This window comes from Oreochromis niloticus, linkage group LG2, assembly GCF_001858045.2.
Source record: "Oreochromis niloticus isolate F11D_XX linkage group LG2, O_niloticus_UMD_NMBU, whole genome shotgun sequence".
In the NCBI taxonomy this organism is placed as follows: Eukaryota; Metazoa; Chordata; class Actinopteri; order Cichliformes; family Cichlidae; genus Oreochromis; species Oreochromis niloticus.
The window spans coordinates 23,327,139-23,345,795 of record NC_031966.2 but is presented as its reverse complement, the minus strand read 5'-3'; the positions used below and the strand labels follow the sequence as shown (position 1 = coordinate 23,345,795).

At 42.0% G+C, this 18,657-nt stretch overlaps 1 protein-coding gene across 41 annotated transcripts in view; it reads left to right on the top strand.

The window, feature by feature from the left end:
• Positions 1-18,657, top strand: part of LOC100711027 (protocadherin gamma-C5) — a 285,882-nt gene that overhangs the window by 217,801 nt on the left and 49,424 nt on the right. For 2 of the 41 annotated variants that reach the window (XM_025898934.1, XM_025898878.1), the window contains exon 1: positions 4,621-7,020. The exons of 32 other annotated variants lie outside the window; for them this stretch is intronic. In XM_025898934.1, coding sequence (XP_025754719.1) covers positions 4,636-7,020 — 2,385 coding nt within the window. In that variant the 5' untranslated portion in view covers positions 4,621-4,635. Of the gene's footprint in view, positions 1-1,336; positions 3,922-4,620; positions 7,021-7,690; positions 10,170-10,637; positions 13,142-13,242; positions 15,859-18,657 lie in introns of those variants that run through there. 7 more of the 41 variants (XM_019366095.2, XM_019366141.2, XM_019366044.2 and 4 more) reach the window with 7 other exon arrangements.

Sequence of the window (18,657 nt, the reverse complement as noted above, 5' to 3'; positions counted from 1 at the left end):
CCAGTCTCCTCATATGTGTCCGTTAGTGCTGATAGTGGAGTCATCCATGCAGTGCGCTCTTTTGACTACGAGCAGATCAAAGATTTCCACTTCCGCGTAAGAGCACAGGATGGAGGCTCTCCTCCACTCTGCAGCAACGTGACTGTGAAAATAATGATCCGAGACCAGAACGACAACCCCCCTCAGGTTCTGTACCCAGTCCAGACTGGTGGCTCTCTGGTGGCTGAAATGGTGCCTCGTTCAGCAGATGTGGGCTATCTGGTGACTAAAGTGGTGGCTGTTGATGTGGACTCTGGACAGAATGCCTGGCTCTCCTATAAACTGCAGAAAGCCACAGACAGGGCGCTGTTTGAAGTGGGCTTACAGAATGGAGAAATCAGAACTATCCGCCAAGTCACTGATAAAGATGCTGTCAAACAAAGACTGACTGTTATAGTGGAGGACAACGGGCAGCCCTCCCGTTCAGCTACAGTCGTTGTTAACGTGGCGGTGGCGGACAGCTTCCCTGAAGTGCTGTCGGAGTTCACTGAGTTGACACATGACAAGGAGTACAATGACAACCTGACTTTTTACTTAGTCTTGGCTCTGGCTGTAGTTTCCTTCCTCTTCATCACGTGTTTAGTGGTTATTATATCAGTCAAAATCTACAGGTGGAGACAGTCTCGCATCCTGTATCACTCCAACCTGCCTGTCATTCCATATTATCCACCACGTTACTCAGACACTTTGGGGACAGGGACTCTCCCCCATGTGTACAATTACGAGGTGTGCAGGACGACTGACTCCAGAAAGAGTGACTGTAAGTTCGGCAGAGCTGGTAGTCAGAACGTGCTGATAATGGATCCCACTTCTACAGGAACAATGCAGCAGATACAGAGTGAAAAAAGCATCCTGGATGAACCAGACTCTCCTCTCGAGGTTAGACTCTTTAAATTTTTGATAAACCTATACAATACTATTCCCCGCTGTTTTTACTGCCTGTCCAAGTCATTTCAGTACCTTGGATAGCGAAGGGATTATCGCTTTTATTGTTATTTCTCTCTTTTTTTTCTAAGCGTTGTCCTATTTTGCTTACACTTCATTTGTGTAGCTTTATATTGAATTAATATTTTATCAATGAGGAAACTTGTTGTCTAGTTTACTATTATCTCATTTATCACTAAAACGGAACCATTAATGTGTTTTGTCTGGTATTTTCGCTAAGAATCTTAGGTATAGTGTTAGAGGCACTTTTAAATCCTGAACATTGCACTTTCCAGTTTTGAACTCAGTGGGCCGCTGTTGACCAGCGCCAGCGTGTTTTAAATGATTTGAAACACGCACATCTTCCGTCCTCTCAAAGAAGTGAAGGACTCGTGTGCGTACGGCGTACACTGTAGTGCATAAGGTAGAAGGCACGAATAATCGTCATGGAATAACCGTATCGCTGGATTTTGATTGATCAAAGCTTCGCTGTACATTTAATTTTTGCTCGATAACGCGGATTGCAAAACAAAGAGAGAACATTAGTTCTGTTCGACGGATGTGCTTAACAGAACAATGAAACGGCAAGTACTGTTGTTTTTCTCGGTCCTCTTTCTTCGTTTTGTGTTCGGTCAGGTCAGCTACTCTATTCACGAAGAAATGCCGAAAGGTTCTTTAGTGGGTAACATAGCTCGGGATTTAGGTTTAGATGTTAAACGATTACAAGCTGGCAGAGCTCGGATGCACACCGGAGACAATGTAGAGTATATTCAGCTTAACAAGGAAAAGGGACTACTCGTCATCAAAGAAAAAATTGACCGCGAGGCTCTCTGTGAACAGACGATGCTTTGTGCTTTACATTTTCAAATTGCTTTAGAAAATCCAATAGAAATATTTCCTGTCACTGTGGTAATCACGGACATTAATGACAACGCTCCCGTATTTGAAAAGGAAGAGAGGCGCTTTGAAATCAGCGAGTCTGCAGTCGTCGGCTCTAAATTCATGCTAGAAAAAGCAATAGATCCAGATATAGGATTAAATGGCCTTCAGAGCTATACACTGAAGCCCAACGACAATTTTATACTTAAAATGAACAGTCAGTCTGATGGTGGTAAAAAGGTCGAGATGATTTTACAGAAATCGCTGGACAGAGAGAAGCAGGAGTATGCATCATTGCTGTTAACAGCCGTAGATGGAGGAGAGCCGCAAAGGTCTGGGACTATGCAGATTCATATTACAGTGTTAGACGTTAATGACAACGCTCCTGTTTTTACACAAACCGTTTACAAGGCTGAAATCAAAGAGAACTCAGTTAAGGGGACAGTCATTACTAAAGTGAGCGCCTCCGATGCGGACAAAGGCTCTAATGGGGAGGTTAGCTACGTAATTGGAAATAGCATGAGGGGCCTTTCAAATGTATTCGTCATTACGGAAGACGGGCATCTTGTACTAAATGCCCCTCTTGATTATGAAAAATCCCAAAAGTATGAGATTTACGTCGAGGCAGTGGACCGAGGAGGTCTCTCTGATTCGAGCAAAGTCATTGTTGATGTAGGAGACATTAATGACAACAGTCCAGTTATAAAAATAATATCATCGTCAATTTCAGTAGGAGAAGATTCGCCTTCGAGCACAGTGGTAGCTGTAATGAGTGTTAATGATCCTGATTCCGACGTAAATGGTAAAGTCGAGTGTACTATTGATAAAAACACACCATTTGCAATTACTTCTACATCCAGTAATTTTTATAGCATTATAACAGACAGTGATTTAGACAGAGAGAGATCCTCTGGTTATAATATCACTTTGACCTGCACTGATGAGGGAGTGCCCTCCCTCTCCAGCAGCGTCACTCTCACCTTACAGATCTCAGACGTTAATGATAACGCACCTGTCTTTGAGAGGAGCACATATGAGGCCTACATTGTAGAAAACAACACACCGGGTCTCTCTGTGTTCACAGTCAAAGCCACAGACGCTGACTGGAATCAGAATGCCCGTGTTTCGTACATACTAGAGGACTCCTCCTTTAACGGAGTGCCAGTCTCCTCGTATGTGTCCGTTAGTGCTGATAGTGGAGTCATCCATGCAGTGCGCTCTTTTGACTACGAGCAGATCAAAGATTTCCACTTCCGCGTAAAAGCGCAGGATGGAGGCTCGCCTCCACTCAGCAGCAACGTGACCGTGAAAATAATGATCCGGGACCAGAACGACAACCCCCCTCAGGTTCTGTACCCAGTCCAGACTGGTGGCTCTCTGGTGGCTGAAATGGTGCCTCGTTCAGCAGATGTGGGCTATCTGGTGACTAAAGTGGTGGCTGTTGATGTGGACTCTGGACAGAATGCCTGGCTCTCCTATAAACTACAGAAAGCCACAGACAGGGCGCTGTTTGAAGTGGGCTTACAGAATGGAGAAATCAGAACTATCCGCCAAGTCACTGATAAAGATGCTGTCAAACAAAGACTGACTGTTATAGTGGAGGACAACGGGCAGCCCTCTCGTTCAGCTACAGTCATTGTTAATGTGGCGGTGGCGGACAGTTTCCCTGAAGTGCTGTCGGAGTTCACTGAGTTGACACACGACAAGGAGTACAATGACAACCTGACTTTTTACTTAGTCTTGGCTCTGGCTGTAGTTTCCTTCCTCTTCATCACGTGTTTAGTGGTTATTATATCAGTCAAAATCTACAGGTGGAGACAGTCTCGCATCCTGTATCACTCCAACCTGCCTGTCATTCCATATTATCCACCACGTTACTCAGACACTTTGGGAACAGGGACTCTTCCACATGTGTACAATTATGAGGTGTGCAGGACGACTGACTCCAGAAAGAGTGACTGTAAGTTCGGCAGAGCTGGTAGTCAGAACGTGCTGATAATGGACCCCAGTTCTACAGGAACAATGCAGCGGATACAGAGTGAAAAGAGCATCCTGGATGAACCAGACTCTCCTCTTGAGGTTAGAATAATTATTACACCACAAATGGCACAATATAACTTTATAACTTGTTATTTTAGTTAGTCTTTCTTTTTTTTCAGTACCTTGGAGAGAAACATGTATAAGTATATCGTTTAGTTTGTTATGAAAAAGACTGCTACGTATTTAATATGATCTGAGGATCGTTTTCAACTTTTGTGAGATTCTTCTTTTATTTTAGACAGTTGTTATATAAAATGTTATACACACCATTTAAATTTTAGTGGCTTTTTGGGTATTTACACTTTTGTCATCTTTCTACATACATACATCCATTCTCTTCCGCTTTTGCTTTTCGGGGTTGCGGGGGGTGCTGGACCTTATCCCAGCTGTCATAAGGCGGGAGGCGGGGTACACCCTGGACAGGTCCCCAGTATGTCGCAGGGCTACATTTCTTTCTACATTTCTTCTGTAATTTTGCTTTTTGAACTCAATGAGCCGCTGTTGCCTTCTTTGCTGCAGTTGTGGTATATTTTCTGCTGCGCCGCCTCTCCTTTTCGGTGTATTAGAGAGAAACGGCAGGACTGACCGCATTGTCTTCGTTTGTCAGGCGGATATGCACAAAGGAGACGCAAATTGTAATTATTTTCCTTCGGTTCTTGGATTTTTTTTCTTCATATTAATTGTGATTGTCTGTCTACAATCGAAGGGGATTTTTAGGAGTCTTTCGTTTATTCTTACTGACACACATACAAAATGAAACGGCAAGTACAGCTATTTATTTTACTTCTGGTTGTCTGTGATGCCTTCGGGCAGGTCAGCTACTCTGTTCCGGAGGAAATGGCGAAAGGTTCCTTGGTTGGAAATATATCTCAGGATTTAGGCTTAGATGTTAAAAGGCTAAAGCTGGGCAACGCTCGTGTTTATTCCGGTGATAGCAGAGAATACATCGAGTTAAATGTCGAGAGAGGAGTCCTTCTAATCAGAGAGCGAATAGACAGAGAGACGTTATGCGGTGACACCACGCCGTGCGCTGTGCATTTTCAGATTGTGTTAGAAAATCCTATGGAGTTTTACAGTGTTACAGTTGAAATAACAGATATTAATGATAATCCGCCAACTTTTGAAAAAAATGAAATGAAATTCATCATTAGTGAGTCTGCTGTTGTTGGGGCTAAATTTGATTTAGAAAGAGCTGTGGATTTGGATGTGGGTACAAATACTCTCCAAAGTTATGTCCTTAAACCAAGTGATAATTTTATACTTAAATTGCACAACCAAGCTGATGGTACAAAAAATATTGAGATGGTCTTACAAAAGCCCTTGGACAGAGAAAAAGATGAATTTATTTCTTTAGTGTTGACGGGTGTAGATGGAGGAGAGCCACAGATGTCAGGAACAATGGAGATTCTCATTACAGTGTTAGATGTGAATGACAACGCACCCGTTTTTACGCAGCAGGTATACAAAGGCACTGTATCCGAAAATGCTACAAAAGGCACTACTGTGACTTCTGTTAGTGCGTCAGATGCAGATCATGGATTGAATGGTAAAATAACATATTCAATCACAAATACGTTGGATGACGTCAGACATATGTTTGAAATAAACGAGGAAAACGGCGAAGTTAAATTGATTGGGCGGCTGGATTATGAAAAGAAAAGACATTTTCAAATCAATGTACGGGCAAGGGATAACGGAGGACTCACTGATTCTTGCAAAGTTATTGTCGATGTCGTTGATATAAATGACAATGAACCAACGATTAAAATTATGTCTAAATCGACAATTATATCAGAGAATGCAAACCCCAATACAGTTGTTACAATGATTAACATTCAAGACCCAGACTCAGGTGAAAATGGTAAAGTTCAGTGTTTTATAACCGATAATATTCCTTTCGTGCTGAAATCCACAACTAATAATTTTTATAGCTTAGTAACAGACAATGATTTAGACAGAGAGAGAGCCTCTGAGTATAACATCACTGTGACCTGCTCTGATGAGGGAGTGCCCTCCCTCTCCAGCAGCGTCACTCTCACCTTACAGATCTCAGACGTTAATGATAACGCACCTGTCTTTGAGAGGAGCTCATATGAGGCCTACATTGTAGAAAACAACACACCGGGTCTCTCTGTGTTCACAGTCAAAGCCACAGACGCTGACTGGAACCAGAATGCCCGTGTTTCATACATACTGGAGGACTCCTCCGTTAACGGAATGCCAGTCTCCTCGTATGTGTCCGTTAGTGCTGATAGTGGAGTCATCCATGCAGTGCGCTCTTTTGACTACGAGCAGATCAAAGATTTCCACTTCCGCGTAAAAGCGCAGGATGGAGGCTCTCCTCCACTCAGCAGCAACGTGACCGTGAAAATAGTGATCCAGGACCAGAACGACAACCCCCCTCAGGTTCTGTACCCAGTCCAGACTGGTGGCTCTCTGGTGGCTGAAATGGTGCCTCGTTCAGCAGATGTGGGCTATCTGGTGACTAAAGTGGTGGCTGTTGATGTGGACTCTGGACAGAATGCCTGGCTCTCCTATAAACTGCAGAAAGCCACAGACAGGGCGCTGTTTGAAGTGGGCTTACAGAATGGAGAAATCAGAACTATCCGCCAAGTCACTGATAAAGATGCTGTCAAACAAAGACTGACTGTTATAGTGGAGGACAACGGGCAGCCCTCTCGTTCAGCTACAGTCATTGTTAACGTGGCGGTGGCGGACAGCTTCCCTGAAGTGCTGTCGGAGTTCACTGAGTTGACACACGACAAGGAGTACAATGACAACCTGACTTTTTACTTAGTCTTGGCTCTGGCTGTAGTTTCCTTCCTCTTCATCACGTGTTTAGTGGTTATTATATCAGTCAAAATCTACAGGTGGAGACAGTCTCGCATCCTTTATCACTCCAACCTGCCTGTCATTCCATATTATCCACCACGTTACTCAGACACTTTGGGAACAGGTACTCTGCCACATGTGTACAATTACGAGGTGTGCAGGACGACTGACTCCAGAAAGAGTGACTGTAAGTTCGGCAGAGCTGGTAGTCAGAACGTGCTGATAATGGACCCCAGTTCTACAGGAACGATGCAGCGGATACAGAGTGAAAAGAGCATCCTGGATGAACCAGACTCTCCTCTAGAGGTTGGTTATTTTAGTTTCATTTCCGTAGCAACTTTTATTTTACCTTTAGGCGCGTTTTAAGATATAACGTGGTTGTGATTTTTTTCCGTCTTCAATCAGAACCATGGATAGAGTTTGCCTTTTTCTATTTCATAGATTTAATCTGAGGAGATTTTTGTTTTCATTTAATGTGTTTTTTGTTTTTAATATCAAACCTTTACATTGTTCCTAGTTCTCGGTATCCATTGTAATTATAGGTATGCAGAGTTTTATTGATGGAAACATATCATACTTGCCTCTGCCCACTCCATGTTCAAGACATCTTTCAATATTTGAAAGTATTCTCATTTTTATCTTAATCATCTGTTCAAAATAGGCTCGGTCATTGCTTTTGCTTATTTAATGGAGATGGAGTTCCTCATTCTAAGATTGGCTTATCGTATTAAAATCAGTCTTTATTCAGCCATTTCATTTCTAACTAAAAATTACTCTTCTGTTTTCATGAGTAATTCTTATGTAATTTTCTACTTTGAACTCAGAGGGACGCTGTTGACCAGGATGTATAAATTCGTCTCTGATGTGTAGTAGTACCTCCCATCATCTCCTTGTATTTTATCGAGAAGTAGAGCGGAGAGATTCAATAAAAGACGTTTGTGGGAGTGTAACCGAACTCAGATACCTGAACACTGGACTGCAATTTCATATTTCTGTTAACGATTTCTGTTTAGTTAACGTGAATCGGGATCAAGGGTTTACATATGGACATATTGATGATGGCAGAAATAACGAGACGGCAAGTACTATTGTTCATTTCGGTTCTCTCTCTCGGCGCAGCTGTCGGACAGGTCAGCTACTCTATTCCCGAGGAAATGTCGAAGGGCTCTTTCGTTGGTAACATAGCTCAGGATTTAGGTTTAGACGTCCAAAGACTGAAATCCGGCAGGGCTCGGGTTTTTACTCGAGACAACACAGCTTACATCGAGCTAAACAGAGAGGGGGGAATTCTCTTACTTAAAGAAAGGATAGACAGAGAGGCTCTGTGTGGGCAAATGACGCCTTGCGCTTTACATTTTCAGATATTACTGGAAAATCCTATGGAATATTACAGTATCACTGTTCAAATCACAGATATAAATGACAATCCTCCGACCTTCATCACAAACGAGGCACATTTTAATATAAGCGAATCTGCGCTGAGTGGCACAGCGTTCGTTTTAGATCGGGCGACCGATCTTGATGTGGGCGAAAATAGTTTAAAAGCATATGCTCTGAAACCAAATGATATATTTTCCCTTAATAAGAATAATCATGGAGAGGGCGGTAAAAATGTCGAGATGGTTCTGAATTCGCCGCTTGACAGAGAGAAAAAGGAACACCTATCTTTGGTTTTGACGGCGGTGGATGGTGGCGAGCCGCAGATGACGGGAACGATGCAGATTCACATCACCGTTTTAGACGCTAATGACAATGCTCCCATTTTTACACAACCCGTTTATAAAGCATCTATAAAGGAAAATGCACCAGTGGGAACTGTTATAGCGACAGTTACTGCAACTGATGCAGATGACGGGTCAAATGGCAGAATAACTTATTCCATTTCAGCTATGCTTGATCATACTCATGGGATTTTTGAAATCAATAAAAAAAGTGGTGAGGTCACTTTGATTGGAATGGTTGATTATGAAAAGACTAAAACTTTTCAGATTAATATTCGCGCAAGTGATGATGGAGGATTAAGTGGTTCATGCAAAATGATAATCGATGTAATAGACATGAATGACAACCACCCCGATATTCATATTATGTCGAAAACAAATGTTATGTCAGAAGATGCGAAACCTAACACCGTTGTAACAATGATAAATGTAGAAGATGCAGATTCCTCTGAAAATGGGAAAGTGCAATGCGAAATTAATGACAATAAGAACTTTGTGCTGAAGTCAACATCTGAAAAAATCCATACCATAATAACAGACAGTGATTTAGACAGAGAGAGAGCCTCTGAGTATAACATCACTGTGACCTGCTCTGATGAGGGAGTGCCCTCCCTCTCCAGCAGTGTCACTCTCACCTTACAGATCTCAGACGTTAATGATAACGCACCTGTCTTTGAGAGGAGCTCATATGAGGCCTACATTGTAGAAAACAATACACCAGGTCTCTCTATATTCACAGTCAAAGCCACAGACGCTGATTGGAACCAAAATGCCCGTGTTTCTTACATACTGGAGGACTCCTCCGTTAACGGAATGCCAGTCTCCTCATATGTGTCCGTTAGTGCTGATAGTGGAGTCATCCATGCAGTGCGCTCTTTTGACTACGAGCAGATCAAAGATTTCCACTTCCGCGTAAAAGCGCAGGATGGAGGCTCTCCTCCACTCAGCAGCAACGTGACTGTGAAAATAATGATCCAGGACCAGAACGACAACCCCCCTCAGGTTCTGTACCCAGTCCAGACTGGTGGCTCTCTGGTGGCTGAAATGGTGCCTCGTTCAGCAGATGTTGGCTATCTGGTGACGAAAGTGGTGGCTGTTGATGTGGACTCTGGACAGAATGCCTGGCTCTCCTATAAACTGCAGAAAGCCACAGACAGGGCGCTGTTTGAAGTGGGCTTACAGAATGGAGAAATCAGAACTATCCGCCAAGTCACTGATAAAGATGCTGTCAAACAAAGACTGACTGTTATAGTGGAGGACAACGGGCAGCCCTCTCGTTCAGCTACAGTCATTGTTAACGTGGCGGTGGCGGACAGCTTCCCTGAAGTGCTGTCGGAGTTCACTGAGTTGACACACGACAAGGAGTACAATGACAACCTGACTTTTTACTTAGTCTTGGCTCTGGCTGTAGTTTCCTTCCTCTTCATCACGTGTTTAGTGGTTATTATATCAGTCAAAATCTACAGGTGGAGACAGTCTCGCATCCTGTATCACTCCAACCTGCCTGTCATTCCATATTATCCACCACGTTACTCAGACACTTTGGGAACAGGTACTCTGCCACATGTGTACAATTACGAGGTGTGCAGGACGACTGACTCCAGAAAGAGTGACTGTAAGTTCGGCAGAGCTGGTAGTCAGAACGTGCTGATAATGGACCCCAGTTCTACAGGAACGATGCAGCGGATACAGAGTGAAAAGAGCATCCTGGATGAACCAGACTCTCCTCTGGAGGTTAGAATTTTCCAACCATTCAGAATTAATGTCAAGAAATTAATGCTTGACATCTTATTTTCAGCACCTTGGACAGCGACATGATCTGTTTTTCATAAAGTAATTTACAGTTCAAATTATTTAAATGATTATTTCACGCAATCAATACAGCTCGAGGAATTCCCTTCACACAATCTTGTAATTCAGATATCTGTATTACTTTGAGTAACATTTTTGAAACGTAAACTCTTTGAATGTTTCCCATATACTAAATGTTTAGTTTTCATGTTTAGTATATACATGTGATATTTCATGCTGAACTTTTAAAATGCAATGATAGTTCATGAACTCAAAGTGCCGCTGTTGCCCAGTCCGTTTCAAATTTAACGCAGACTCTTGTACCTCCCATCATGGCTTTATTTTAGAGAGAGAAAGAGGGAGAAGCAACCCTCATCGTCTACAGTTTACTGAACAGAGGACGTCGTATCTCTTCTATATTTTGAGGATATGATTGAAAAACAGCTTTAAACTCTTCATTTGGGATAAAAAAAAAAAAAAAACCATCCCATCCTTACGTGGTTGTCATCGGGATATCGTCAGAGAGAACAATGGGAGGGCAAGTACTGTTGTTTTTCTCAGTTCTCTCTCTCAGCTTGGTGCTCGGACAGGTCAGCTACTCGATTCCTGAAGAAATGTCGAAAGGCTCTCTAGTTGGAAACATGGCAAAAGATTTCGGCTTAGATGTTAGACGATTAAAATTGGGTAAAGCTCGTATTTTTTCCCCTGACACCGATGATTATATTGAGCTGAATAACGATAGAGGAGTCCTCCTCATCAAAAATAGGATCGACAGGGAGGCGCTCTGTGGGCAAACAACGCCTTGCGCTTTGCATTTTCAAATTATACTAGAGAATCCAATGGAATTTTACAGTGTGACAGTTGAGATAACAGATATTAACGATAACCCGCCGTCCTTTGAAAAGAATGACGTCAAATTTAAAATTAGCGAATCCGCCGTCCGTGGGGCTAAATTCATTTTAGATCGTGCCGTCGACCCTGATGTAGGCTTAAATGGACTACAAACCTATAAACTTGAACCGTCAGAGAATTTTGTGATTAAATTGCATGATCAAGCAGATGAGACGAAAAACGTTGAAATGATCTTAGACAAACCTCTTGACAGGGAAAAACATGAACACTTTTCTCTGATACTGACGGCGCTGGATGGGGGAGAGCCGCAGATGACAGGAACAATGCAGATTCTAATCACTGTTTTAGACGCTAATGACAATGCTCCTGTCTTTACGCAGCCAATTTATAAAGCTTCGATAAGAGAAAATTCGGCAGTCGGAACTACTGTAATGAGAGTTACAGCAACAGATGCGGATCATGGATCTAACGGTAGAATAACGTATTCAATTTCCAGTATATTAGACAGTGCCCGTGGTTTATTTGAAGTAAATGGTGAAAATGGTGAAATTCGACTTAAAGGAAATATTGACTATGAAAAAGCTCGAACATTTCAGATAAACATTCGTGCAAGTGATGACGGAGGACTAGTTGACTCGTGTAAAGTGAAGATTGACGTGATTGATATGAATGACAATAAACCTGATATTCACATCATGTCTAAATCGAATGTAATAACAGAAGACGCGAAGCCCGGTACTACGGTCACAATGATTCATGCTAAGGATGCAGATTCAGGTGAAAATGGAAAGGTCCAGTGCACAATGAATGAAAATATTCCTTTTGTGATGAAGTCTACAACCAGTGATTTCTATAGTTTGATGACAGAAAGCGATTTAGACAGAGAGAGCGCCTCTGAGTATAACATCACTGTGATCTGCTCTGATGAGGGAGTGCCCTCCCTCTCCAGCAGCGTCACTCTCACCTTACAGATCTCAGACGTTAATGATAACGCACCTGTCTTTGAGAGGAGCTCATATGAGGCCTACATTGTAGAAAACAATACACCGGGTCTCTCTATATTCACGGTCAAAGCCACAGACGCTGACTGGAACCAGAATGCCCGTGTTTCTTACATACTGGAGGACTCCTCCGTTAACGGAGTGCCAGTATCCTCATATGTGTCCGTTAGTGCTGATAGTGGAGTCATCCATGCAGTGCGCTCTTTTGACTACGAGCAGATCAAAGATTTCCACTTCCGCGTAAAAGCGCAGGATGGAGGCTCTCCTCCACTCAGCAGCAACGTGACCGTGAAAATAGTGATCCAAGACCAGAACGACAACCCCCCTCAGGTTCTGTACCCAGTCCAGACTGGTGGCTCTCTGGTGGCTGAAATGGTGCCTCGTTCAGCAGATGTGGGCTATCTGGTGACTAAAGTGGTGGCTGTTGATGTGGACTCTGGACAGAATGCCTGGCTCTCCTATAAACTGCAGAAAGCCACAGACAGGGCGCTGTTTGAAGTGGGCTTACAAAATGGAGAAATCAGAACTATCCGCCAAGTCACTGATAAAGATGCTGTCAAACAAAGACTGACTGTTATAGTGGAGGACAACGGGCAGCCCTCTCGTTCAGCTACAGTCATTGTTAATGTGGCGGTGGCGGACAGTTTCCCTGAAGTGCTGTCGGAGTTCACTGAGTTGACACACGACAAGGAGTACAATGACAGCCTGACTTTTTACTTAGTCTTGGCTCTGGCTGTAGTTTCCTTCCTCTTCATCACGTGTTTAGTGGTTATTATATCAGTCAAAATCTACAGGTGGAGACAGTCTCGCATCCTGTATCACTCCAACCTGCCTGTCATTCCATATTATCCACCACGTTACTCAGACACTTTGGGGACAGGGACTCTGCCACACGTGTACAATTATGAGGTGTGCAGGACGACTGACTCCAGAAAGAGTGACTGTAAGTTCGGCAGAGCTGGTAGTCAGAACGTGCTGATAATGGACCCCAGTTCTACAGGGACGATGCAGCGGATACAGAGTGAAAAGAGCATCCTGGATGAACCAGACTCTCCTCTAGAGGTTAGAATTATTATTACAATACTTTATTTAATGTCTAGTACCTTGGACAGAGACACAACATCTTTCTATCTGCTAATTCTGCATTTCCCTTTTATGTCCCTAAGTGCCGCTGTTGGTTAGTATCTGTAAAATCAGAGCTTTTTTTCTAATCGAGGTCCTCCCTCGCCATTCTGTTGCTTTATTCGGAGCTAGACTGACAAACCACACACCCCGTACTCAGTTGTTAACTTGTGACCAAATATTTGGTCCGTTTTCCCACCGTGTTTTTTTTTTTTTTCTCTTTGCCTCATTCAGATATTGTGAACAATTTCGTCACTATGGGTGTTTTTTGTTATTTAGCCGAAAAGAAAATTGTTTCATTGTTGCCGCTGCTTGTCTGCATCTGCGTCGCAGAAATGGCTGTCGGTCAGGTCCGTTATTCTATACCAGAGGAGATGGCGACGGGCTCTGTTGTCGGGAATATAATTCAAGATCTAGGTTTGGATATTAAGCGATTGAAATCTGGGCGTGCTAGGATATTTACCGAGGACGACAGTGAGTACATTGGTCTGAATTCAGATAAAGGGACTTTAGTAGTGGCTAAAAGGATAGACAGGGAAGAATTATGCAAGCAAGTGTCTCCGTGCTCTCTTCATTTCCAAATAATCCTTGAAAATCCAATGGAGCTACACAGAATCGATGTAGAGATTTTAGATATCAATGACAACGCTCCGTATTTTTCCAAGAAGGAATACAATTTCCAGGTTATTGAATCTGCCTCACCGGGGGCTCGTTATTCCTTAGAGAGTGCCAGTGACCCCGATGTAGCAATGAACACCATTCAAACGTACAAACTCAACCCTTCAGATAATTTCAAACTGAACGTTGTATCTCTTCCCGATGGTACAAAATATATTGAAATGGTTCTTCACACATCGCTTGATAGAGAAAAACAAGAAGAGCATAAATTAACTCTGACAGCATTTGATGGAGGTAATCCTCAGAAATCGGGTTCAGTCAAAATAAACGTCATTGTTCTGGATGCAAACGACAATGCGCCAGTATTCAGCCAGTCTGTTTACAGGGTTACCGTTCCTGAAAACGCACCGAAGGGCGCCGTTATTTTAAGAGTCAGTGCCTCTGATAATGATAAGGGAACAAATGAAGAGATAACATTTTCGTTCTCACAGCATACCAGCAGTGCATCTTCCCTGTTTATTATAGACCCCCACAGCGGAGAAATAAGTGTAACTGGTGTTTTAGATTATGAAAAAGCTAAACATTATGAAATAAACATCGAAGCCACGGACAAAGGGGGGCTTACAGACACAAGCAAGCTGCTAATTGAAGTGACCGACCTAAATGATAATGCCCCTATAATTAGCATCATTTCCCTCTCCAATGCAATACCAGAAGATTCCCCTCTAAATACCGTCATAGCAATGATCAATATTAAAGATTTGGACTCAGGTAAAAATAGTCATGTTAGGTGTTATATTAGCCAAGATTTGCCTTTCAAAATCAAGTCCTCCGCACCTAATTTCTATAGTCTGATATCTGACGATATTTTGGATCGTGAAACAGTGCCAGAATATAATATAACTATTACAGCAGTAGATGAGGGTTCCCCTCCTTTTTCCACAAACAAGAGTATTAATTTAAGAATATCGGACGTAAATGACCACGCACCAACATTCCCGCAACAGTTTTTGACCGCTTTCGTCAATGAAAATAATTCACCTGGTATGTCACTCCTCACCGTCAAAGCCAGCGACATGGACTATGGAAGCAATGCGCGCATTTCGTATTTTCTTGAGGATAGTCAGCTGAATGGGATGTCAGCTTCTGCTTATTTTTCAGTGAATGTAGAGCGGGGGGAGATAGTTGCTGTGCGCTCCTTCGACTATGAGCAAACAAAAGAGTTCCATATTCGCGTAAAAGCGCAGGATGGAGGTTCTCCTCCACTCTGCAGCAACGTGACTGTGAAAATAATGATCCAAGACCAGAACGACAACCCCCCTCAGGTTCTGTACCCAGTCCAGACTGGTGGTTCTCTGGTGGCTGAAATGGTGCCTCGTTCAGCGGATGTGGGCTATCTGGTGACTAAAGTGGTGGCTGTTGATGTGGACTCTGGACAGAATGCCTGGCTCTCCTATAAACTGCAGAAAGCCACAGACAGGGCGCTGTTTGAAGTGGGTTTACAGAATGGAGAAATCAGAACTATCCGCCAAGTCACTGATAAAGATGCTGTCAAACAAAGACTGACTGTTATAGTGGAGGACAACGGGCAGCCCTCTCGTTCAGCTACAGTCGTTGTTAACGTGGCGGTGGCGGACAGCTTCCCTGAAGTGCTGTCGGAGTTCACTGAGTTGACACACGACAAGGAGTACAATGACAACCTGACTTTTTACTTAGTCTTGGCTCTGGCTGTAGTTTCCTTCCTCTTCATCACCTGTTTAGTGGTTATTATATCAGTCAGAATCTACAGGTGGAGACGAGAGAGGTTGTTTTATAAATCCAGCGGGAATCTTCCTGTTATTCCATATTATCCTCCCCTTTACGCAGACGTAGGCGGCACCGGTACGCTGAAGCAGGGGTTCAGTTATGAGGTCTATGGTACTACGGACTCTCGAATGAGTGATGTGAAGAACTTCAGCCAAAGCACTATGAGTATTGACCAAAGTGCTACCAGGACAGTTCAAAGGCATAAAACCGAGTCAGAGAATATACCCACGGAGGTGAGATCATAAATTCATGAAAATCTATATTCCCATACATATACATATTCCATACATATTAGTTAAGCCACTGATCAGTGATTATTTGGACACTTCTGATACTGTATTTATATCATCAGGTCTACTCAGTTTCCGTCCTTACTGTTCCAAAAGTAGTCAGCAGGTATCTAACTAAGTTAAGATTATAGACAGTTGTTCAGGGGTATAAAAAGTAAACAATGCAATAGGATGGTTCAGAAAATGTGAATTTAAAACTATACTGAATAAAAATAGTTCATTAGTTCCCACCACACCTTACTATTTAGACATGCATAACAGTGGATTTTTTTCCTTTTTTTTTTCTTGACTGGTATAGTCTACAAGCCTAAACAGATACTTTTCAGTTGTTTTGAAAATGAATCAATATTTTTTGTTACTGCACATTCTCTTATGCTGATACAAAGGGTATACTTTTGTCTTTGCTTTATGACACTACAGTCATCTTATTGAATTACTATTTCCACCTTGTTTTCATTGTTTCTTTATCATATTAATTATTTGTTAAATTTGTCATATAGTAGTGCTGGCAAATGTTTGCCTCATCTTGTAGTGAAAGTTGATGTTATGTGCTGAGGAAAGACATAACAATGTGCTTTCCATGTTGAGACCTCTTACTCTGAAAAATGCGAAAAGGAGTTATAATGTGCTGTATGGCTATCAGAGATAGTCTTCTTACTATCTTGCCATAATAAAATAAAAATAATTCAGGGCTTCATCCCTGCTAAAGCTTTGCTACAGATTGCTCTCACAGCAAAAAACACAACCATGCAGTGGACTACTTTTCAGTGACCTAGTTCCCTTCATAACAGTTTACAGCCGTGGGTTTTGGGCTACACATGTTACAGCAGCAGTTGTGATTGCAATACAAAAGGACCCAGGGTGGAATTCCTCTTGAATATAACACAGTTAGTTCATTCAATTCAATAAATATGATCAAAGAATGATACAGTGTTTTGGGGTTTAACTGTTTAAAATGTACTGCAGGTGAAAAGGGAACGGTCACAATTTATCCTAAGGAGGTTGAGAGGAGATGGAGAGAAAGAGAGAGGCAGGAGGGGGAAGGGAAGAAGCACGTGGTAACCGGCACAGTCTCATCATCCTCTGTGCAGCATTTGTGTTTGTGAAGCACAGCAGCCATTTTGGTCTGCAGCCCTCTTTGTCTGCTGTAAAAAGGTGGAAATAGAAAAATGAAACTATTATGTTAGGCTGCATTTACTACGTGCACTGTAAGTAACACAGACAGTGAGACTGAAGTATGTTTTGATCAAAAATAAATAGAAAACCAGCAAAACCATAAAGCTAGAGATAAATGTTGTATAAAAAACAACTAGAGGCTGAATCTGACTGAACAACAAATGCAGTTACACAGGACAACTGAACTAAATTATATTGAAATCTAATTAATCTGTAATTAATTATTCAGTATCTTGTGAGCATTACATAGCAACTGAGTGGATTTTCTTCTTTCCACATGATCCTCTGTAAGTTTTTTTTAATATGAAAACTCTGTGCTGTTTTGGCACAAATAACCCTGTTATTATTACAGTGCCTGCCATGAGAAAAATAATAATTGCCTTTTCTTTTTTCCACATTTGGTGAAAATTAGACTTCACTTTAGATGTGGGGTCCATAAAGCTTCTTTTAAATATTATGGTTATTGCATGAGTGGTGACTTAATATTGGCATGACGTAATTAAAGATAATCCTTCAGCAGTTCTGTTTGTTCCATGTTCTCCAGTTTCGAATGAAAGTTGTGGATCGTTATTGTCTGGTGTCTATAGTCTGTTTTGTTTTAAATATATATTGTTATTTCTATATTTTGTATACTTATATCTTGAGGTCAGGGTTTGTGCATGTAAAAATCCAAGTTCAAAACTCTAAGAACATGAGGTTAATTGTGTTAACCCACATACCCTCTGGAAGCAGTCTGCCATTATTATATGCCTACATCTGTGTCTGCTTTACCTGTTTTTAACTGTCTTTACGCCATTATGTCTTTCCTGTTTATGCTGGTGGCATTTTTTACTGAGTGCCATAAATTCTTTTGTCTGGGTCAAAGCTCACAGAAATGTCTTTGCAACCACTTAAATCATTCAACTAGTTTCATGCCATTTACTAAATCCGTATGTTCTTTTATCTTTCTCCTTTTTAAGAACCCTCCCTTGAAGCTGCCATCAGCCATTTTAGAACCTTCAAACCTACACAAACCCTTGGTTATTACTTTGATAAACTTCTTACTGGCTACAAAACTTTAATCACATGCAGAAGCTCTTGGTTCCCACAGATCTAAGCTGTTTCTAAGTGTCCTGACTTCCTTGCCAGGCTGTCTGGTGAGCAGCTGTGTGCTCATGTTTATGCCTGTGGGGGCTATCAACACATTGTGTGTTCTCTTTGAAGATGAGGATGTATATATTTAAGTCCCCTGTTGTATTTCTTTTACAGTATTGGCCAGATAGCTGAGTTATTGGTGACTTATAAGTATGTCATAATATCCTTTGGGCAGACAGTGTAATATATTGAACATGATACTAACAGGGAAAAGATAAAAGCTACATATCTCTCAAAAATAACTCTCTCAAACCCAGTGTGCTCTGTCCCTGTGGGAGAGTTCATTTATTGCTTTGTGGAAGTATACACCTTTAAAATTTGCAGTACATGGCTAAGAAATTTGAGAAAATACATTAAAAAGCAAGCACACATAACGTGTACATATATTTCTTTTAACCATTCAAATTTAATTAGTAAACTCAAGTTAAAGTG